The 23,807-nt window shown below is 41.9% G+C and overlaps 3 protein-coding genes across 5 annotated transcripts; 1 reads left to right on the top strand and 2 right to left on the bottom strand.

Annotated features, from left to right (window-relative positions):
- Window positions 1-316: 316 nt before the first annotated feature.
- On the bottom strand, window positions 317-6,798 carry GLT8D1 (glycosyltransferase 8 domain containing 1). 2 transcript variants are annotated; one of them, XM_079317317.1, is made up of 10 exons: window positions 6,547-6,798; window positions 5,220-5,275; window positions 5,012-5,110; window positions 4,374-4,590; window positions 3,618-3,735; window positions 2,995-3,079; window positions 2,669-2,781; window positions 2,010-2,176; window positions 1,762-1,874; window positions 317-1,170 (listed from the first exon to the last, which is right to left on the bottom strand). In XM_079317317.1, the coding sequence occupies exons 2-10, from the start codon at window positions 5,233-5,235 to the stop codon at window positions 980-982; spliced, it is 1,119 nt and encodes a 372-aa protein (XP_079173443.1). In that variant the 5' UTR covers window positions 5,236-5,275; window positions 6,547-6,798; the 3' UTR covers window positions 317-979. The 2 variants fall into 2 exon arrangements, with proteins under 2 accessions (XP_079173443.1, XP_079173442.1); XM_079317316.1 differs by having other exon boundaries at window positions 6,715-6,769.
- On the top strand, window positions 6,692-9,505 carry SPCS1 (signal peptidase complex subunit 1). Of its 2 annotated transcripts, XM_079317327.1 has the most exons (5): window positions 6,692-7,034; window positions 7,806-7,846; window positions 7,983-8,057; window positions 8,372-8,458; window positions 9,328-9,505. In XM_079317327.1, exons 1-5 carry the CDS (start codon window positions 6,707-6,709, stop codon window positions 9,448-9,450), a joined length of 654 nt encoding a protein of 217 aa, XP_079173453.1. In that variant the 5' UTR covers window positions 6,692-6,706; the 3' UTR covers window positions 9,451-9,505. The 2 variants fall into 2 exon arrangements, with proteins under 2 accessions (XP_079173453.1, XP_079173454.1); XM_079317328.1 differs by lacking the exon at window positions 7,806-7,846 and having other exon boundaries at window positions 6,779-7,034; window positions 7,998-8,057.
- A 578-nt stretch (window positions 9,506-10,083) lies between these two features.
- NEK4 (NIMA related kinase 4) lies at window positions 10,084-23,289 on the bottom strand. Its single transcript, XM_079317270.1, has 16 exons — window positions 23,066-23,289; window positions 20,547-20,813; window positions 19,344-19,541; window positions 18,397-18,504; window positions 17,607-17,761; window positions 16,907-17,048; window positions 15,654-16,079; window positions 15,192-15,245; window positions 14,836-14,973; window positions 13,903-14,028; window positions 13,506-13,569; window positions 13,000-13,106; window positions 12,804-12,892; window positions 11,965-12,170; window positions 11,711-11,844; window positions 10,084-11,029 (listed from the first exon to the last, which is right to left on the bottom strand). Exons 1-16 carry the CDS (start codon window positions 23,156-23,158, stop codon window positions 10,937-10,939), a joined length of 2,400 nt encoding a protein of 799 aa, XP_079173396.1. The 5' UTR covers window positions 23,159-23,289; the 3' UTR covers window positions 10,084-10,936.
- Window positions 23,290-23,807: the final 518 nt, after the last annotated feature.

The raw sequence follows: 23,807 nt of genomic DNA, 5'->3' as shown, positions 1-23,807 counted from the left end.
CTTTACCCAAACACTGTTTAATGTACTGAACCTTCACTGGGAACGATTAATGAGATTTTATTAGTAATCCATCTCCACTGGGGAACAAATGGATTGATTTTACAGTGCTCTTGAATAAGAGTGTTGTTTCCTGATGACACCTGTTATACCTGTCAATAACTGGTAAATATAAAGCAAAACACTGCCCTGTGTAATAGGGATGTGCTGCTGTGCTTCAGATGGATTAAATTTGGCTTTAATCACTTGCTGCTGTGTACAAAGGAAACATTTCCTCTATCCATACTGGAATTGGATTGCCATTTACCTGAGGCTGGAGTCAGCATGTTACAATTAGCTTTATTTTTGAACAGTTTCACCCACCACTTTACAAAAAAAATGGTTTAGTGTTCATTGGCAGCTGAAACCATTTTGCATAGTGAAGTAACACTTAAGGATTCATCTTTCAAAAAGGATTCAATTTTGCAGAATTCTGTAAGAAAGACTTAAACAGAAACGGTTGGGAGATTTCATGCAAGAAAGGGTTGTTGAGGGAATTCTTTCACAAGATAAAAAAACAAAACAAAACCCAGGCAGCTCTTAATTACAGTCCATTGCTGTGCAAGACTTGCTGGTGCAAGCACCAGCTGAATTTGTATTTTGTTCTTAGAAACTTTGTTTCTGTAATTCACAAAATGATCCCCCTGCTAGAAGACTTGTAGCTAAGAGCAGGAGAACACAACTGAAGTGACATAAACAAAAGTGCTCGTTTATGGAGATCTTCCCTTGTTGTCTGTAGTGCTGCTGGAGTGGCATTTTGTGTCACACAGGTGACACGAGCCTCCTTTGGACCCGTGCATTTCAGAACTGCACCTGAATAAGTGCATCACCTTGTGCTCCAGAAGGCAAGGTCAGCTCTGTAATACAAGTTGGCTGAAAAGAAAATGTTCTGCTTGGCTCCAGAAGTTTCCTGAGAAAACATCATCTTTTATTCAAATGGACTCTACTTTGCTTCATAGGCTTCCAAGTGTCTGCGGATCAGGTTGAACTTGCCTGTAGGGTCAGGGACATACCACTTTTCCCAGACTTCTGCATAGGAAGCTGTTCTTCCCCAGGGTTTGAAATGTCCATTCCAATGGAGCAGCTTGGCAGCTTCCACAAACTGAGGAGAGTACCTTTTCCCAGCACTAGACCCTTCAATTGAAAAAGAAGTATTAGTGTTTGAAATAAAGGCAGCAGAAATACCAACATTAACTTCAAAGGATTTAACTAAGGAAATAATTTATGATGAAAGGAGGTAATTGGAGAGGCAGAAATAAGGGCAAAGTGAAGAACAATTAGGTGCAACTAAATGTCACTTTGATCTGTGTCTGTTTTCATACACTGCCTTCCAAGTTCTTTAAAACCTGCCTAACACCAGATGAATTACATTCCTATGTAATGTTCATCAGAAACATAACCTGAAAAAGCTCTCCCAGCACTGGGGTTTCACCAGTAGAATGAATGTCTGCCCTTCTCAACAATTTTGGAAGAAACACATTGGATCACTTCAGGCACAATATATTTGTGGAAAATCAGAAGGATTTTGTAAGTCAGTCAAGAACTAACCCCCAGCCATTCGAGCAAGACTCAGGCCCACAAGCCCCAAGATGGAATTGCAAAGCTGTTTTTCTTAAAGAACAAATAGGGGAATAAAAGCTCACTTTGCTATATCATCAACGTGTCCAGCTGCAGACCTGGAAAAACACCCTGGGGGGAGCAGCATCACAAATGCTTCAAACATACCGAGATGTCGGACGTTCCACATGGGATCAATACTGGAATGTTTCTTGTAGAATACAATTAGCAGTGGAGGTGTTGTGATGCTGCCAGCCAGAGTCTTACTGTAGAGTTCCTCTCTGGAAGTTGAAAGGCTGCTGATCAGTTGATTTTTCACTTGTAGCAGATACACACACAGCCCTCCATTCAAGAGGGAAATGCCAGCAGCAGAACCCAAGCCCTGAGCTGCTGGCACCCCAGCCTGGGGTACTTACACCACATTGAGTGCCATCCACTTCTCCAGTTGTTTTGTGATGTTCTGTAATTTCCATTCAGTCAAATTGGCTACAAAAACTCCAGGATTGAAAGAGCAGGTGTTGGCTTTCATGGCAAGCTTTCGGATGGTTTCTTTTTTGTAATCTAAAAACCCAATGTAATTATACTTGGGGGGAAAAAATAGCAGAAATTAGCTTAAAATACATGGGAAATTCCTAAAGAAAAATTCTGCACAGCACAACAGACAGGAGTAAGTTGAAGTTGTTGGAGTAAATATCCCTTCCTTTAAAATGAGTGAAAGAAAGCTTAAGAGGTGTAACATTTTTAAAATATTATATAGACTACTTATTTTGAGGAATGCTGCATGTTCTTAATAATACCATATTATTAATATAGTACCAGTCTCAGATAAAATTCTTTTTATACATTCAGAAATGAAAAATTGTCCCTTCGATGTTCTCAGACCTCCTGCTGTTCCACAATTAGAACAGCTCTCATTGCAAAGCATAGCAAAAATTCAAAGTAATTGACTGTGAATGAATAGAAACTGCAGGTCCCATTTGTAAAAGTGGTTTGGGCAGAGACAGTCACATGTTTAGGATTACAGAGATACCTGAGATCTATAGTATTGCTATCACTGAACAAGACTAAAACTAACCTGATTGCCTGCTCCACGGACAGCAACTTTACTACTGGTTGAGTCACAGTCATCTGAAAATGCAGCTGCATGTCCAGGTTTCAATGGAGTGTTGTAAAGTTCAACAATATCATCTGGAAAATGGAAGCAAGCACAGGAAAACCAAAAGCAATCCTGACTAAGTGCTGAGTTAGGCTTTGTTCAGTCCATTGTTACAGCATATAAAGCTACTCAGTTTAACCCAGCTCATTCAAATATACAAAGTTTGTACAGAATGTTTGGGTTCTGTGAGAGATAAGCTACTGACCTCAGCATAAGGCCAGTGGCAGCTAACAAAGGTCCCATACCTTGCACTATTACATCATCATCCACATAGATGACCTTCTCTGCATGAGGTACCAAGTTGGGCAAGTAGAATCTTGCAAAAGTTAACTGTGAGAACAGCAAAGCAAGAGAAGTGAAGAATTAAATGAAAAAAATGCCCAAATAAATGTGAAATTGACTGATTTTTCTGGCACTTATCTATGGCATTAATGTCCAACACCACTTCTATCGAGGAAGTAAAATAGGCAGCAATATCCTACATGTAATTTGAAATAAACAGGTTCTATCAATTCCTGGTTTACCATGACTGTATGCATTGATAAACTAACTTTAAAACTGGCCTATATAAGAATTTCTTATTTCTCCACAAAGATCTGCAGCATCTCTGAGGTGTTGGCATGCTTGACATGCCAGCTGCTGTGCTTCACTGTGGCTAGTAGCAAAAAATAATACTAGGTATGCATACATACATATTCAAATCCATCTCTCACTATCTAGATATTTAATTTTACTGAAATTTAGGAATTTAATTGTGAAAGATTGTTTCTATGCTAACAGATTTGATCTCTAGCTGTGTTCAAGAGCCAACATCAAAATATATTGTTATTAACTACTAATTGCAAAAAGTAATCAGCATCATCCTCACTGGTTTGAAGGTGTCTGCTTTTTGGGGATCCACTTGTACTTTGCCTTCTAAGACACGAAGGTCAAAATCCAGAATTCGGTATCTCAAATTTTTCAGAGGAGGGCTCCTCAGCCACATCCTGCAAGCAGGAGAAAGGCACAGATCTTGTTAGGTGAGACAAAATGAAGGGAACAGCAGGAGATCCAGCTAACAGTGACACAGATCCTGATGTGACCACTTCCCTGCCCAACAAACACATCTGGGATGTAATTGATGCTGGCATTGGTGCTGTCCTGTGTGCCACAGGGGCAAGTCTAGAATCAGCAACTGCACACCTGGGACATGAGAAAGGTATGAGATCACTTCTTGTTTTTTCAATTATCACAGGCCCCTTCCAAAACCATCAGTGTAGACAGAAGGGGGTTAGAATGACAGGATCAAAGAACAATCTATAAAAATGGAGAAACATGACTGCCAGCGTTTGAATTGCTTAGATGAAATGTAGCAGTACATTTTACAACCATTCCACCAACAAATTCTAACCTCACTGCCTGGGTATAAGTCCACTGGAAAAGATGTTTCTTTTCCATCCCTGAAACCTGACCAGGAAAAATGATGGTGGGAAAAACTCCCACAGCCCTGTCAAAATGCTGCCATAAGCAGCAGCAGATGGAACTGGGAGTGAGGGGTGTGCAGCTCCAGGGAAAGGCAGCTTGCTCTCCTCTCAGAAATACAGAAGTTCACCATGTTGTGGGAATCAAAAGAAAAGATCATTACCTCAAGTGATCCACAGTATCATTCAAAGTAACAATGTGGAAAACCACGTTAGATCTGGTGTTCTGGTAAATGCTGTTCATGGCTGCAATTGCACCTCCAAGCCTCTCATCTGAGGCTGCAATGACCACAGAAATCTCCTGGTCATTCCTCTCATCTGTCAGCCTCTGGGGAGCTGCAGGAATGAAATCTATAGGCTGAAGTCCTAAGGGACTTGGATCTGTAGAGTAAAAAGAAATACTTGTTTTCATTATATTATTATTACCACACTAAAATTCCCAACACTGCAATTATTTCTGCTATACACTTGGATGTCTGAGGTGAGGTGTGGATTACAATGAGCCAGTATCAGACACTCAGAGCCATCAGCTTTTGAGAATTTGAGATACTAATGAATAGGCTAACACCACATTTACAGAAAACTGCACACATTTAACCACACACAGCATAAGGTATTAAAAGGCTGAGCTACAGTAGTCTGGACTTACCTTTGGTCCCCTTTGCCTATAACCTCATTAACTTCCCCCTCCCATTCATCCAAACCACATGCTCGGTTCTGTCTGGCCAGAGCATTTGTTTTCCCACCAAATCTTAAATATAATATTTTATTTTTTTTTTAATTCAAATAAAACCCAACATACCTGACAATTCTCGTCTCAGGAAGTCACTGAGGCTTAGGAAGTTATGATGAATAACTAGCAAAAATATGACAACAGCCACTAAAAGGATGGAAATGTTCACTGAAAATTAAGAAGAAAAATCTTTACCAATATAACCAGAGAACTGAGAAACTCAGATACAAAAGATACATATTAAAAAAAAAAATCAGACAAGCACATAAACACATACCTTTCCTTAACGTCATTTTCCTGTTCTTATTTTATTAGCAAAAAGTTCCTGCAAACCTGCAAGAAAAAAATACAGCAGTCACTGCCAGTGTATTCTTCCATGAAGCATAGCACACTATCAACAGGAGTGTCACAACAGTTTCAGTACCAAAGGCAGTGAATGTTTCCCTCTGTCAAAGACATAAAATTGTATGTCACATTTTAAAAAGTGAGTATGTTATTAGGAAATACCTAACTGCAACCACACAATCACAGGATGGGTTGGAAGGAACCCTTAAGATCACCTGGTTCCAGCTCCTGCCATGGGCACAGACATCATCCCCAGCTTCTCTGGGCAACCTGTGCCAGGGCCACATCACCCTCACAGGGAAGAATTTATTCGTAATATCTCATTTGAATCTGTCCTCTGTCAATTTGAAGCTATTCCCTTTGTCCTGTCATCCATGCACTTGTCCAAAGTCCCTCTCCAGCTCTCTTGGAGCCCCTTTGGGCACTGGAAGGGACTCCAGCAGGTCCATGTCCTTCTCATGTTAGCTTCAGCTGAAGTGTCACCACCCAGAACAGATCACAAAAGTGGGAAAGGCATCATATAGAAGATGGTAGAAACACAACACTAATGCAATTTCAATAAAAAATTCAAACATGCTTGCTCATTATGTAAGGGTCGACGTGAAATCAGAACAAGATTTGCGTTTCCTGGCGTGTGTAACACACAGAAAGCTCTCTAACAACACGCAAAATTCCAGAAACGTGAGAGACATGCGAAACCCCTAAATTAAAACACCTCAGACCGTGCTGTGACTGTTACATGTATCCGAACCACCTCTTCCCGCTGCATTTCCCCCTGGGGCAGACACATCAGCGCGGCCAACAAACCCCTGCCCGGAGCTCTGGCTCCAGCCCCGCCGCACTGCTGGCACGGGGCGGGACACGGAGCCTTGCCGGGGAGCGCAACGCCACGTCCCGCTGTGGAACAAGCGCTCGGCAATTCCCAGCGCAGGGATGAGGCGGGCACGGACACGGGCACGGCCGGAGCTCCAGCGACACGCAGCAGCCGGGCCGGGGGCACTGACAGAACGTGCCATGCGCGGGGATGGTCACAAACCACAATAAAACGCACACACCGCGCCGCTCCGCCGGCTCCCTGCGGGGCGCACCGCGCTCCCCGAGCAGCTCTGCGGGTACAGCCCCGCTCCGCGCCCGCCGGCTCCGTGCCCCGCTCCCCCGCACCGCCCCGGCCCCTCACGCACCGCGCCGGCCCGCGGGTGCCCGCCCAGGTGCCTGACCGCCGCCAGGAGCCGAACCGCGCCGCGCCGCGCCCACCCCGCCGCGCCAGCGGGGCCGGCGGCTCCGCCAGGCGAGCCCGAGGCTCGGGTGGGAGAGCGGCCCTGGCGCTGCAGAGTCAGTGCAGATTCCCGACAGGCGGCCCCGCGCCTGCCGGCAGAGGCGCTCGGGGTCCTGCGGGGCGAAGCCGCCGTTGCCGAGGCGATGCGTACCGGCAGGCGGAGAGGAGCGCGGCAGCCCCGCAGCGGCGGCGGAGGCGCGGAGCAGATGGCCGAGGCTGGAGGCGGCACCCCCGGCCGCCGGAGCTCGGGGCGGGGCGGGCGGGACGGACGGGGCGTGTTTCCGGCCAGCTCAGCAGGCGCTTTCCGCTCCGCCCCCACGAGCGCCGGCAGCCGCGGGGAGGCCGCGCCGCGCCCCGACAACAGCAGGGCCGCGCCCGGGACCGCGGACACGGCTGCGAAGAGGAGCGAGAGGAAGGCCGAGAATCGCCGCCGCCATGCTGGGCGTGTTCCGCTCCATCCCCACGCAGATGGTAGGGCCCGCCCGGCCTCGGCACCGGGCACTGCGGGTGACGCGGCCGGGAGCAGGTTTCGGTGTCCCCTGCCCGCACTGGACACGGCCGGGAGCAGGTTTTAGTGTCCCCTGCGCGATCTTGCCACCCGTGTGCGAGGCACGGCTAGGGGAATGCAGGGTGAATCCATGTAATTGCGGTTTTTGACCTGGGAGTTGGGGCTCTGATGCTGTAGAAGGAAGTTATTACGCAGCCCCTCTGCGCTTTCCTTCCTCTGCTACAGACGGACTGAAGGCAGCGTGTGCTCCCAGAAGCCGCGTTTCCTAACGTCAGGCAAACAGATCAGTTGGGTTTGGAAAGAACTGGAGATCGTCCAGCCCTGCCAAGTAGGGTCACCTGGAGCAGGAATGAATCCAGGTGGATTTGGAACGTCTCCAGAGAGAGGGATTCCATAACCTCTCTAGGCAACCTGTCCCAGTGCTCTGCCATCCTCAACATAAAATTCTCCCTTCTGTTGAGGAAGAGCTTCGTGTATTTTAGTTTATGGCCATTGCTCCTCATCCTGTCGCTGGGCACCACTGAAGAGAGTCTGGCACCATCCTATTAGCACCCACCCTGGAGATATTTATCTGTCAGTCTTCTCCAAAACACAGGTGCCACACAGTGTGCCCTCTCAGGAACACCCTCTTCTGTGGTGATACAGCTTTTACTTTGTGATGTTAAGGTGACTAGAGTAGTATTTTGAACTTGCATTACTTACCCTGATCAGACAGTGCTTGCTTCTGTTTCTAGGTCATGTGGTCAAGCCTGCAGAGGAGGTGTTTTCAGCCACTGTAAGAAAAATAATTCCAATCTGGTTTGAAAGTTGAACAAAAACACTGAGAATCCATGGTCAGGTAGACTGTAGGATCTAACCTGAAAGAATTAAGTGAGCAGATCTGTGTTTTGAATAACTGATTTTTTAAAAAGTGTCTCTTTCCACAGGACTACAAGGGCCAAAAATTAGCAGAACAGATTTTTCAAGGAATTATTCTTGTCTCTGCAGTAAGTATACTAGACCTCTGGGTGAGAACATAAAGGATTATGTTGTTTTCTGATCTTATAAATATTTTTCTTGTTGTTTGGGGTCACTAAAAGCTTTAAACAAAGTAGAGGGACTGTCACGGATTAAAACTTTTTTTCCTCCCATCTTTTACTTTATTTGTTGGCCTGCAATTTTGAAAAGGTTAGGAAGATGTATGAACTGTGCTTTTGAAAAATCTGTATTTTCTTACCTAAATCCACCCCTGCAACTTAATCATGATATGGGAAATGTTTTTCTTTATTTAAAGTTTGGTTTTCAAAATTTTTTTTTCCAGGTAATTGGTTTCATCTATGGATACATCACTGAACAGTTTGGATGGACTGTCTACATAGTTATGGCTGGATTTGCTTTATCATGTTTGGTAAGAATGTTTTCCCCAAACCAAAAAATACATACACTGTTTGATCTGGAATAATTGCTTAATTGAGGGGCTGTCAGCACAGACTAATGTTTGCTATGCAATTCAGATTTATTAATACATATTTGTGCTTCCTTTGATCACCATAAAGTGCTTTGCAGCCCATTAAGTGCTATTTTTGAAGAGCTAGCAGATTTTTTGCAATTTAATATCACTTTTGAGTTTATTTTTCATTTCAACTGAATGTTAGTTTTAAGTCTAGCTGACAGTACAGGTAACAGAAAAGACAGGGAGGTTTTTCTGTGAAGTTGTAGCTTGTCAGGACATTTTTGCAGCTGTCCCTTGTCCTGACAAGGAGGCAGAATATGGAATTTCAGGAGTAATTCCTTATCCATGCATGAGAGGTGTCCCATTCCTCATGGGGCACTCCCAGTCCAGTTTTACACGTGGTTCATATACCTTTCAGCAGAATTTGACCAATCACTACTGAAGACACACACATACACCAGTGTTTAGAAAAGCCCCTGTAATTCTCTGGCATCATCATCCACCTGCTCCTTACTTAAACATGCCCAAGTGAGTCTGGCTGCAGTTACTGTGATGCCAGGCAAGGGGAGGGTCTCACTGCAGTGTGGGAGGGGCTGGGAATGCTGGTGTCACTCAGGGTGGGTGCTGTCCTCCTCCTTGCAACAACCTGGGCTGCTTTAGTCACATACTTAAGCATGACTTTGCAATGTAAACTATACATGTATATGAAATCGCATGAGTTTTATTAGGACCAGTAGATAATAAGTTAAGGATAAAGGTTTTCCTGAGCAGCTGTACAGAAGAGCATTGAGTGTGCCTGTTGTGACTCCCTCCTCTGCCCTCAGCTGACACTCCCTCCGTGGCCCATGTACCGCCGCAACCCCCTCAAGTGGCTGCCAGTCCAGGAGTCGGGCAGCGACGAGAAGAAGGCAGCAGACAGGAAGCCAAAGAGACATTCTAAAAACTAAAGGCTGTTACTTTGTTTGTTAAATTAATTTCCACTGAGAAATACTTCTTGGCTTAGTGTTTGGGTTTTTTCTTAGTACTTTGTATACAACCAAGCTCTGCAGGGAGCATGAAGGCTGGAAATTGGGTCTGGAGTTTCATGGGAGTCACTGGGAACACAGGGGTGGGGGTTTAACTTCAGAAGGCTACTGGAGGTCATATCTCAAGTATTTCACTAAAAAGAAACACAGTGAATCAAATTAATTCTAGTTAAGCTGTTGCCAGAGCTTAAAAGATAATGAACAGCTGGATTTTTACTGAAATATTTCTAACTGTGTGTAAAACAAGCTGTCAGTAAAGCCAGGTTGTAAAAAGACTGTGAAATGATACATAGCCCACAGTTCTGAAAGTAACTGTTCTACTATTGGAGGGTACAGTGAGCCAGTTTTTGTTTTAAATAAATTTCCCTTTGAAGAACAAGTAAGAATAGCTCTTGAAACACTGTAGCTCTTGAAACATTGTAACTTGAGCGTGTAGTGTGTGAGGCAGCAGGATCCATAGGCACAGCATTTTATTTTACTAGTCATGGCAGTAAGCTCCCTCACAGCTGCTGGAGATTACAGTATTTCAGCTACAGGCAGGGAAAGAGACAGGTAGTTCATTTATAATTTTATTTTACAAATTCAATTCCATTTGACTTCTTTATTATTTAAAAAACATGTGCTTTTTCTGTAGGAATGGTATGCAACAATGCCTGGGAGCTGCAGCGAGACATTCTGGATGCAAACAGAGAGAAATAAGTGTTTTATCTTTTCCCTAAGTGATTCTGATCTTGGGCACTTTCATTCCTAAAAGGAATTAGTATTTGTAAGGCAAAGGGATTTCTCCAGCTGGAACCATGGTAACCATGGCTGCATTCCTTTCAAACATTTTCAGACTTATTTTATCTAGTTACCAAATGCTTTCCCCCTCACCTTGGTGACTGCCCCAGCAACAAAGCACAAGAGCAGTCTCCTTAGAAGCAGTACAGATGCTCCCTTCAGCACTTGGACTTGGCAATTTACACAACCTGAGGACCTTGAGTTCCACAAAAATTAGTACTTGTCTCTTCATACTAAATGTTCACAACTATCTGATGTAATAGATTATAGTTTATCACATCAGAGATGTTGTTACTACCAAAAACCATTTGCTATGACAAATTCAAACCAGAACATAATCTTTCTTGACACTCCTTAGTATACAAAACTTGGTATCCACCCCTATTTGCATCTATGAAAAGCAACTTTTTAAGAGAATAAAAACTAAACTAAACAGTTTCTCTTCTGAGAAAGTGATAGCCTGGTTCACATTGTAACATGAAAAATATTACTACAAACTCTAGTGTTTTCTGCAAGTTCACCTCCTTATTCCAGCAAAGGACATCAATGGATGAACATGCTTTGTAAGCTGGTCCAGTCTATCAGAGGAGCTAGAAAACAGTTCTTTTCTGCCAGGAAAAGATTCTGGTCAGAGCTTCACATTTTCTTCAAGGAATTTCAGGTGCCGAGCCTTGGCACAGTAACTCAGGTATTTGTCTCCCATGTGCTCCCGCAACTGCAGCTGTTCAGAACACACACAGAACAAAACCCACAGCATTTACTGGCATGGAAAAAAAGCAGAAACAACCAAAATATTAACAAAAAACACCAAAGCATTCAGCTGAAAGAAGCATGTAAAACTTGGCAATGTAGATGAGAGAGAAGAAAAATGAACACTGTTGTCTAAAAGCCAGAAACTTTCAAACCCCAGCCAAAAATTTTAAATACAAGATCTTCACAGATTACAAATCAAATACTGCCTGGGTAAGTGTAACTAAGTTTTGAATCAAAGGAGCTGGAGGTATTCTTCATTCACCTCTATTGGGGATTGATGTTAAATAATTTCTTATTTTGGACATAAGCAGCATAAGACAAGTAATGTGAATGCTAAAATTTGAGACAGAAGAAATTATTACTGGAGAAACAGCACAGTGTAAAATTATTTCCATCCCTCACACCTTCCCCAAACTCAGGGATCATGGTACAATTCTAAAGCTCTGATGGTTTCTGAAGAAGTTGCAGTTTATACATCTGGAATCAAACTTAAAAGTGAAAATTACAATATACTTAGGTCCTTGCCTGCCTATGACTACACAAAGACTTTCTGGAATCAAAGTTTACCATATCTCAATAGGGTAAAGACCCTGCTCATTTATCTAGGCTTGTAAAGAAATCAAACAATTTTATTATGAAAGACATTCACCTCTCTTTTCATTTCATCATCTTCTTCCATGATTCTGTACACCTTTTCAAGAAGTTTCACTCCCAATCCTTGCACTACATCAGATCTCAGGATTTCAACCATTCTCCTAATCTTGTAAGGGACCAATAACATATCTATTAAAAATAAAATACAATCAAAAATCAGTGCAGTAGTAATTACTTTCAGCACAGACAATTTTCATACTCTCTCTTGATGACTCTTAAGTCTCACCACAGAATCCCAGAGCAACAGACCTGAAGGAATCTCTTCCATTTTTAATTCCTCTGATTCATCAAGTGATTTTCCATGCAAAATCAAAGTATCTCGATATTTTCTATTCAGTTTAAACTCTGGGGCTGGGGTTGAGGTTACACAGCACTCAGAGTTCTCCTTGGAGTCCATTTTCAGTGTCCATGTCATCAGCTGCACCAAGTCATTCATGTCATTCACGCTTCCTTTCCTAGAGAGAAGGAAGAAATTATTCAGTCACCATCAAATGCAACTTCCATCCTGCATTCCAAGGGCTTTCAATGAGGTTATTGAGGTTCTAGGAAGTATTCCATGTTAAATTCCTTGTTGTGGAGCAGTTTTATCAATAGCAACATCAGTACTATTTAATTTTAGAACAGCTCAGAGCCCTGTCACTCCAAAACTCCACAATCCTACTGGCTACTGCTCACTCTGGTAATGCAACAAATGGCATCTTTTGAAAGCTGCTTATGCTGACCAAAATCAGAGATAAATTCAGCCTCACTTAAAGTGGAAAAGAAGCACCTTGGCACCTTTTAACTTGTGCTTTTAATGCATCCTGACAGTAGATGTCCTTTGGTTCTGGAAGATTGGTTTCCAGGGAAGCTACAGTTCACAAAATCAATAGCACACAATTCCACAGCCCAGAAAGTTGAGCATGGAAAATGTATAGTCACAGACAGACAATAATTCAATGAGGCTGCACTTTCTTCTATGCATTACATAGATCTTCAGTCACTCACTATGCAGAGATAAAGTGTGAAAGCCATTTTTTTTTTCCACTCGAAGTCAAGGTCCAGTATAGCAGTGAAAACTCTTGCATAATATTAAACAAAATCCTTACTTCTCCTTGGAATCACCATCAGACTTGTCTGTAGAGCTTGTGGAAGAGCTTAGCTCATCATCAGACAGGCAATGGACTTCTCTCTTTCTCTAAGGGAAGAGGGAATAAATAACAAAAACTCTTATAGCTGAAAGTAATTCAGCAATATGGCATGAATTACTGATCCTACATGGAAGAGACACTTGACAAAGTTTACCTGAGAAATACTGGGATCTGATGAGGACTGAGGAACTTTAACACAATTTCCCACATGTGACTTCACTTCAACTACTGCACCATTTAATGACTGTCTCGCTGGAACCACTGGAAGGATGACATTTTGACAATATTTACAACTAAGCTGTGTGTATTCTAATTACTTTCATGCTCATGCAAGAAAAAAATCTATCACCTAGCAGAAGGCAGGCAGGGAGGTAGGTATTCTGCTAATAGATAACATTGAAGCTTCTGTTTGAAAGTGAATATTCTGTATTTCACGTACATTTCAAAAACAAGTTGTCAACACAGAACACAACTGAGCATAACTAAAAAGCAGAATTATACAGACATGTTAACAGAACCTTTTATTTAACACAGAACTAGCCCCTTAGTGCACCATTCTGAAGATGGCAGTGAAGAACAGCCAAGAAGTTATCATTTCTTCACAAAGAAGTTATTAGCCTACTTACACATAAACTGCTAATCTGTAAAAATAAAAATTACCAGAAGGAAGCATCTCCCTGGACTGTTTCAGCCTCCTTCGTTCTCTTGCTGACAAGGGCCGCTCCTTCAAAGGAAGTTAATTTGGTATTAATTTGCAATCACCATTATGGCTTTTGTTTTCTAATCACCTATTAAGCAAAAAATCCTTCTCAATTAATATAGGAGAGGGAACTATTACTTAATGCTTAAGTATTTATAATAAAACTCTTCAATGTGATCAATCTGAACTCTAGAAAAGGAGCTTCTGACCTCCAAGGCTCAGCAAGGCTCATCCCACACTGAGCAGGGTTTCCATGAGGCAGAGGAAGCTACGACACATTCTTTACTCACTGTGCACACACTCCTGGAACAAACTGCTCAGAAGGAATGAGACAAAACAACAGTTTTCATCACTAACCTTTGGAATGGCTGCTTGGCTGGGTTTGGCACTATCTGCAGGCTCAGGGTGCTCTGCACCCCTCTGGGCTGTCTTTGGGATCACATCAGAAGGAACAGGTAGAGGCCGAGGAGAAACTGCTCTGAACTTGACAGAGAAGTGAGCAAGAGTTTATATTTTTTAATTAAAGGTCTTAGTAGTCTTAGACATTCTTGCATGGTAAAGCTGGATGCCAGAGATTTTGAATCCTATTGTAACCTCTTCACATCTCCCAGCTTGATCCTTCCCTATCCCCATCTCTGCTCAAATCCATTTCCCTTCTTTCCATCCCTACGTCTTAGCCCCCCTCCTCCCACAATATTCTTCTGCCAATGCCTTTGCAACAATTGTTCCCACTCCCAAATGGCAAAAACCAAAGAGAAAAGCAGGTTATCAGTCACCAATCACCCTTTTCTCTAGCCTTGTGCCTTTCCCCAAAGAAACCCCTGCTCAATGTGGAAGCACTGACAGGAGCTCCATCCTGTGTGCATGCCAAGATTTTCTTCCTACAGTTTGCACTCAGAAGCTCAGGGCAGCCATTACACACCTGTTCTAAAGCACTACTAAGCCACTACCCACCACAAGCAATCTTATCCAAAGCTACTGACTTGTAGTCACAGTGAGAAGTCCTGATGGAACTTCCTAGGAAACACTGCAACCCAGTAAAGGCACAGCCCATTTGGCACACCCACCTCATCCCTGTGAGGTACTGGGATTTTCAAAGATTTACTCAGGTTGCTTCTAACAGTCACCTTCAGTGATCTGCATTTGCTGCCACTGAAGTTTTACAGACACAATAAATAAGAACAGCATTATGAAACAGGAACAGCATTAAAATAAAAATTGGCCCCACATTTAAAGAGGAAAAACACAAGAGTCTTAAAGGAAAGAGAATTATTTTTCAAGTATCTGCACCTTCTCTGAGCAGCCTTCAGGAAGCTCTCTCTGCTGCTGCTGTTGTGAGAGAGAGGGTTCACTGACAGAGCTGTGAGGCTGCATGTGCAAGGTCATTTTTCCCTGAGCATCTCCTGAAGCTCCATGACTGACATCATCCTAATAAGTAAAAGCATTAAAAAAATGCAGACCTGTCATTTCCAGATTTACACAAACACTCTTCAAAAAAAAAAAGTGAAAAGAGGCAATTTTACTATTTGGACTACATCACCTTAACATAGCACTGGTACAACCACAATAAATTCTTACTTGAGAGATAAAATACCTGCTGCACCAGCATCTTTTTAGCTACTAAACCTTCAAAGAGGGATACTTACTTGAATTACAACAGGAATAAAGGGTGCTAGCAGCTTTTCAGTAGAATCCAAGCTCTACAACAATAATAATGATTTCTCATTAAAAATCTCATGGTAGATCAAAATGCAGTGAAAAGACAATCACCACCAATTAGCGCCCCCATCCAAATCAAGATTATTCAGGCCTGCTTACAATGCAGAACAAAAGTTACAAAACTATTCTTAACGACTCTGTTTTCAGTTGGAAAACCAATTTTTTTTCCCTGTAAAAACAGAATTCAATAAATCTAGATAGATGCAATCCCAAAACTACTTCACCATATTGCCTTTGCAAATCTGAACCCAAGGCTCCTAACTACTTAAGAATCTCAATAATTGCATCAGCAACATCCTACTTTGACAGAAAAATATGTGCAGCAGCTCTCTAAATTGTAATGTCTGGCCACTGGCTACATCTACTTCAAATTAGCATAAATATATTACCAGGTCAGTTTTTTGGTCTTTTGACACAGGCTGCAGGAGTTTCAAAGTGTTATCATCATCATCTTCTACAGAATCAACAGAAGATGGCTTAGACTCAACACTTCCAGCTTTAAAAGGCTGTTTTGCTCTTTGCTGTTGTCCATATTCCTTAATTGGTGGGTTATTAGATGCTTTTTTAGAGTTGCCTGGGACATGTAAATGCTTTGCTTTATTATTCTCTGGAATACATTCACTGCCACACTTCTCACTTTCACACTTATTCCTTTCAGACAGGGAGATATCAATGTTCACTCCACTGACTGTAGCTATGGAGTCTCCCAAACTGTTCAGATCATTTTTGCTTGATTTTCTTTCCAACTCAACAGCTGGTTTCTCTGAGGGACAAAATTTGGTGGCTTTACATTTGCTGATGCAATCTTCTTCACCCTAGGATTAAAAGAAAAATGTCATTATCTTTTGGGTTTTAGACACATATAAAAGAATTCTCTAAGCACCTAAGGAAAATCAAAAACATACCAGAGCACATAAACTGAAAGAAAATTATGATCAATAACAGATTAGGAGTCTCAACAGAGTCAAAATCTGCATTTTTAAAGAGATACAGATTTGCAAATGACCTATTTCAGGTATTGGTTTACACACATGGAGTACACCTACTTTTCACCAGGACCATGAAAGAAAAGCTGTACTCCCTTGGCTCTTCCCTAAAGGACTAACAAGCACCAAAAGCTTTTTAGCTTTTTTATTCAGTATTTCAACACTGAAAGCTCAAGCCCAGAACAACAGACTTATTACAGGAAACAAAATCATGCACAAGATTAACCATTACAAAAGGTTTGTTTTAACCATTGGAAAGAATTTTAAACAACAAACAATTCTGGTTGGGACTATAATTAGTTTTCAAATATATGCTTTTGACTGGGAAAAAATCTATTACCACTTGTCATTAAATATTTGGGAAATTATCTGACCCCAAATACTCCAAGAGTAACTCTCATAAAACCAGGTGTTGTTTAGTTAACATCTTACAGATCTTGCAATTAGCTTCACTGATCCACAGGTGTTTAACTACTTCCACTCTTATCTAAAAACAATTCCTTCCCTAATATGAATTTCCCACATTTCTGGGATTCAGATCTAATGTTCTCAGGAATGCTCATGCTTTCTTATAAAGCTGAATTTTTATCCAGAAAAAACAAGAGGGATTTGGGTTTTGTTGGCTTTTCTTAAGGTTAAAAAACTTCTTCTCTTACAACTTTGTATTTTCTGGCTTGCTCAGGGGAGTGGTTTTGGTGTGTAACATTCCTGCTGTGAAATTCATTCTTTGCTGAGACGACAGAACAAGGGTCTTTAGGTTTAGAATTCACTGTTTTCTTATGATTTCTAGCAGCTTTCCTGTAAAGAAAACACAAATTGTTCGTTCCATCACCATCAGCAAGGTCTTAAAATATTTCTTTAGATTATACTAATTTAAAAAATCCTACTCCATTAAAGGGCTTTCACACAGAGTATCAGATACTGTGCACAATACTCTCATTTTTAATTCTAGAATAGGCTTAAAGGCATGATTCAGACTGCCAGCAACATACACTTGTTCTGCAGAGCAGTAGGTCAGTTCTATCTGGAAGCAGTAAAATAACTGACTAAACCTGACAAAGAAAAATAATTATATCAGTGTATATCAAAAGCAAGTGTGCTGTCTACCAATTCTGTATTTCTAAACACTACAGAGTTTTATCCTGCATTTTCAGAAAAAAATATTTTCCACTCTAATTCGTTCATATTTCTCAAGGAATTCAAAGAAACTCACGTTCATATGCTTTGTAGCTGCCCATAACAAAACTTACTTTATCCCACTACAAAACCCAGGAAAAGTTGTTAAAATAAAATAAAAAAAAAGACAACAGTAACATGAATATTTTGCACAGAACCACTCAAATGAAAATGTCTTACGCCTTTGTGGCTTCCAAAAACAAAGAAATCTGTTGTTTGATGTACGGCTGTCGCAGGATGCTTTTCACACTGGGTCTTTCCTCAGGTTTTTTACTGAGCATAGTTTGTATGATTTCTACCAGCTGTGGGCTGTAATCCTTTGGCATGGGTGGCAGCTGTGAAAGGAAAGTGAAGCCTGATATTTAATATATTCATCAACAGGGGCTACTTTTAGAATGCTTGTGTGTGACCATTATGGTCAGCTACATAAAAAATATGTATAAAAACAGACTCATTGTTCAAATGCTAAAAGTTACCTAGCTGCTTAATGTTAAACAAAATATTGAAATCCCAAGTGTGTCTAAAAACTGTTCCTATTTTTGTTACTATCAACAATCAAAGTTCTGTAAATAAGCTTAAAATTTTTATAAAATAAATCTATATTCACTTAATTATATACCAAAGCAAGAAAACACTTAAATAAGCTAATCTTACATAACAGGACAATGGCATCACACAGTAATTTAATTGTTATGCAATGTTTATTCAAAACTAGAAGCAGATTAAGAAAATTATCTCAGAATTTTGAAAACTAATCAGTATATTCATTACATGAAGAGATAACAAGAAACTCTAGACATATCTACAAAGGAATAACTCCCTTGGTGTGGTATCACATCATCCATCACCAAATAAGCTGTTACAAGCAAGTATTTTTAACTCTATGCAATATTTCTGATTAGAAAAAATAATCTCAACTTCTAGATAGAAAATCCAAGCACATATTAAAAAAAAATCAGGATTTTTTTACCTTTCCTTCAATAATTCGATAAGCCAAGGAATTCATATCCTTGGCATTGAAGGCATGTTTCAGTGTAGCCATCTCATAAACACAGCAGCCCAAGGCCCAAACATCAGACTGAAAAAAGGAGAAGAGAAAATGTTTGGGAACTTCTTATTAATTGTACAAGTTTTATCTTTGGACTTAGTTACCTGCCTTCAATGACACTAAGCTAATTAAGCCCAAATTCCATTGTAAACTTTTGGCTTTAGTCTCACTCATCTATTTCCAATTTTGATCAAGTTAAATCTTTTCTTACAAATATCCTCAAGTTTTTTTCCAAAAGGAAGTGTCTAAATCAGCTATCTTTGAGGGGAGAGTTGCTTGTTTCATATTTTAGTACAATATCAGTCCTAACTGTAAATGAAAAAAATCTTGATTTTTCATTGGAAGAAGCTTCCCCTCAGCTCACGCTCATTGCACTTATATTTATGTAATGTGTGGTTTACAGCAAGAGCTGAACAGGGGAACATGTTACTTTTATTTGGTTATATTTAAAATTCACAATAACACTGCTTATTCCTCTCATTAAAATTTCCTTTTATTTTTTTTTTTTAAGTGCTGCTATTATTTCGAATACAACTTTTGAGTGTAAAACTTCCTGGCTGGCATATAATAAATTCAGCATGTGCATCTCTCTAACACAGACTGATATTTCTGTTCCCATTCTCTGTCTCTCCAGCTGTGAGAGGTACAGGCTGCCTGCTGAACACCTTGGCCGTGATATGAATTCCCATACACAGTTCCAGAAACAAATGTTCCTACTAATCTCTCTCCTATTTTTTGTTTTGGTGTTTGAGAAGATTAAAAGGACTTGTAAGCAATAAGAAATCAAAAACCACAGATAAGATTGTAAAGATCTCAGACAAATAAAATAATGCTCCTAAGGAAAGAGAGATGACATTTTGATACTGTACCTTGTAGTTGTAGGGTTTGTTAGAAAAGAGTTCAGGGCTCATGTAGTATGGGGTGCCTATGAGAGTGCTGGCCATGTCATACTGGTTTTCCAACACTCTGGCTATTCCCAGGTCTCCCACTTTGATTATATTTGTTCGTGTCAGGAAAATATTCTGAGTTTTAAGATCTCTGTGCAGAATGTGCTTTTCATGTAAATACTAGGGGAAAAAAATCATATAAATAAGGTTAATTAGCTCCTAATTGTTGGTTGGGGTTTTTTTTACACTGAAAAGTAAAATCTCATTACACAAATCAAAGTAAGAAAACACAAAAGCAGAAGAAGCATAAATTGCTCTCAAGGTCAGGAGTGACCTGCTAAGACAGTATTGGAGAAATAACATTAAAACTTAACATCTTTTAACTTTCAATGTTTAACAACAGGCAGGAGCCCAAAACTTGGCTCTGCTTTAACAAAATCTCCCTGGGTGACCCTTGTAAATCAGCAGAAAAGAGAAAAAAGTGTGACGTTAAGACTGTAACTCACTTTCTGCTGCTTTCATTTCTTGACAACCTTAGTCCAAAAAAATTCCAGAGGAAATTACAATGTGAGCTTTGTGTAAGCAGGGAAGAAAATTAGTCATAATAAGCAACAGGCAATACACTAATTATGGGTATTTTTGACCACAACAGCCAACTTTAAGATAGACTTTTCTGTCCAATTTCTTATTCTTTAAAGTTAACATCTATATCTGGTCTTTATTGCTGTAACAATTGCCTTTAAAGTTTGATAACCTTCAATTACAAATTTAAAAGATTAGGGTAAGTCTTAATAGAAATGATGCATTAGTAGTCTAAATTTACCATTAAAAACAGTAATAAAAAGACTGAACACAAAATGGTTCAGAAATAATATGGTTTTTTCCCCAAAAAAAGCTACATTTTGTAAATTAAATGTAAACTTTCAAACCAGAGAAGCGTTTCAGTCAAGAGTTGCAAACACACAAAAGGTAACCACTGTCTACTGTGCTACAGAGGCATGGACATAACATATGTCAGCAATTTTTAAACTTTAAATAGTTGATTTGATTGCAATGATCCATTTTTAAGGTACTAATACCATTGGATTTGGATGCTAACCCAGCCAAACAGGAATCCAAAGGCTGCAGTTTAGCTCGAGTTTTTAAACACATAAAAGAAGGTGACAAAATTACACTTCATTGTACCTGCAGTGCCATGGCAATCTGGACAAACCACTCCACCACCTGATTCTCAGGCAAGAGCTTTCCCTTCTGCTCCTTGAGTTTGTGGTAGAGGTCTCCCCCCTCACAGAAGCCCATCACAATGTAGAGGTGGCCATCGTCCCCCTGCCAGGACTCTCTGTAGGTGACAATGTTGGGGTGTCTCAGCTGGGACAGCAGCTGTGCCTCTTGCTCTGCTGCTCTCCTCTCACGGCTGGAAGCACTTCTCAGGTTTAACTTTTTGATCACATACTGTAAAAGACAAGGCAAGGTGTATGGTTAAGAGATGAAAGTAACTCGGCAGAAGCCCATGGGAATTCCCCAGACCTAAAGGAAATGCAGTATTTGAAATCTCCTGTCATTATTCTACATGGAGGCTGCAGCTTGGCTGAAAGTGATGCACAATTTCTTCCCTTCTACCCTCACACCATAAAAATGGGACAGGTGTGTTCCATTCTTCCACCTGAATACAACTCTGCTCAGGAATTTTGTGGTGTTTGGCTTTCTTCTGACTAATGTTCATGTTTCTCTTTTTCTCCCCACTCTCATTTTAAATGTGTGTCTGTCATTCATCTTTCAAACCTGAAGTACCTGTTTGTGCACCAAAGTTACACTCAAAAAGGCCACATCAACATTAAACTTAAATATATGTATAAAGTATGCAGTCATATGCAAAAAATTTATAAAAGCAATCTGAAAGAGACAAAAGGTCTTATGTTCATTCCCAAATTTCTTTTATTCTTTATTAAGATGGGTCAAGAATTTTTCAAAGCTACATATAAAAGTTATCTACTTCCTTAATATATACTACATTAAATGTAATTCTGAGGAATTTCAGGTTTCAGCAAAAACCTTCATGAAGCTGAAGATGAGCCAATAAAATCCACAGAACACTTTTATCACCCACAGCACCAATATTTAGGTCTAACCTGATGAAAATTTTGTAGGACATCACTTCAGGGCATCAGCTTTCCACAGATCAATCATGTCATGATTATGCTTGAACCTGCTCTTATCGGAGAGGTTTTAAATTAAAACTTTTAAAACATTTTTACTTGCTGAATTTTAGCATCCTCAGAAATGGTCCAGAGTCTGCTTTCCAGGCAGTGCCTATTAATTAGTCCAGCACATTTAATGAGTGCCCTATATACCAAGGGAACCAATTACCCAGGAAATCCACAGCACCTCGTGACTTTGTGTTTCAGAAGCCTGCTGGACAGAACCTGTGATGATGCAAAGCTTCCAGGAGGAACTTCACAAAACTAATTGTGTACAGCATCACTCTACTTCAAAATAAAATAGAAATGCTGCAACTACTGTGTTCTGTGTGACAAGTCAACTACAACTCTGTCTTGAGGCATGGAAATTGTTTAAGCTTATAATCAGCATCTTTGAGAAAATACACACCAAAATGCAAAAAGCACATATATTAGCCTTACTTTAAACTTGGCATCAATTGCATTTAGCTTAATGAGTGTGTTAACCTGGCAAGATTCTCTGCTGAAGTTTATTGCAACGTTCTTCCAGTTTATCTGATACCAAATTGTGTATGAATCCCATTTTGTTTTCTTTTAAACACTTAAAGCTACTTGGCCTCCACAAAACTCCAGCATTCAGTTAAAAGCAAATATGCTTAAATAAGGTACAATTTCTTTGACAGAACACGTGGCACTGTGTCAAAGCCACAACAAAAAATCCTGATCATTGTGCTCCAAAGTTTGTTAAAGTTGGCAAAAGATAAAACACAGTAAAGCACAGCAAAGATTTATGATGCAGCGACAAACAGGAAGCAAGGCGCTTGCCAGTATTATTGACCAGCTGCAGCACAAGGAAATCCAAGGACCTGTATCCCAGTGAAGGAGACCTCGATGCACTGTTCACTTTTGGGACGAGGTGAGGACATTGGACTGTGCAGGGAGGGAACAAGTCCTGCCGTCCCCGCTAGCCAAGGCACGGTCACAGGGATTGCAGTGGGAGCTGCCCCATCCGGGAAGGACACAACCCCTGATCCCTGCTGGGACAAACCTTCTCCAACCACCGCCGGTAACATCCCGGACACACAGGCGGTTCCCGTGGCACTGCTCTCTGTTCCCGTTTCTTTGCCCTCTCACATTCCCTATCAAACACCTCTGCTTCGGCCAGACTAGACAGATTATTTCGGTTTTCCAACAACAACGCTTGTGCTTCCACTCTGATCTCTTCTACCTACAACCAAGACCCTCCCAGGAAGAGTCTTCTCCACACCTTTAATAAAAGTTCTTGCAGACAAGGGAAGAGAACAGGCCGGCAGCTCGGCTGGCTGCAGCCACACCCCACTGGGTGACGGTCACAGCCCCACGCTGACACCTGGCTGTGGTGACACCTGCACCCTCACACCATGCCACGTCCCTGGCCGTGCCCAGGGTGGGTCAGCGCCAGCAGCCACAGCCGGGTGTGGGTCACAGCCCAGCCGCGGCCATTCCCCTCACGCCGAGCCCGTGCTCCACAGCCCAGCCCCTCGCTACCTGCTTGCGGTCCTGGCGGTGCCGCGCCAGGCTCACCTCCCCGTAGCTGCCCTTGCCCACGGCCCGCAGGAAGCAGTAGGCAGCCAGGGGCATCCTCCCGCCGCCGGGCCCGGGCAGCGCCCGCTGCCATAGAGATGCCCGGGGCGGCCGCGGCCATGGAGCGCCCGGCGCGCAGCTTTCCGGCGCGGGCGCGGCGCCGCGGCGGCCATTTTGGAAGCGGGCGGGCGGCCATGTTGAGAGCGGGCAGCGCGGCTGAGGGAGGAGCCCGCCGGCGCCGCCCTCGCTGCCATCGTGCCGCGGGGACAGCGCTGTCCCCTCAGGGACCCGCGGGAGGCCTGCCCGGGCTGCTGTGACATCCCCCTGCTCCGCCCGCCAGAGCCCGCGGCAGGGACACGGCTGTGCCACAGCACCCCGCCTGCCATGAGCCCCAGTAGGGCGGCAGCTCCGCAGAGCCGTCCCGTCCCTTTGCATGGCGTAGAGAATTGGTTAAAAAATCCCCAGTCTGGGTGAAAAAGAGCTCCTGGAGCTCTCCCGTGGTTGAGCACCTCATAACACTGACTCCACGAAAAACAGAAAATACAATGTTTTGTTATCACTGAGCATGTAACCCCCAGTCCTCGAAGTCTTTCATTCATGGGTGAAATGAACCAGCTAAAAACTTTGGGAGGGAATTAACAGTGTCAAGGTAACAAACGCAGGAAAATGGCCCTGCCCCTGCAGGCTGGGTGCGCACTGAGCATGC

Source organism: Erithacus rubecula (assembly GCF_903797595.1).
Source record: "Erithacus rubecula genome assembly, chromosome: 13".
Lineage (NCBI taxonomy): Eukaryota > Metazoa > Chordata > Aves > Passeriformes > Muscicapidae > Erithacus > Erithacus rubecula.
Note: the sequence above shows the minus strand (reverse complement) of the source record. Positions and strands in the feature narration are given on the sequence as shown.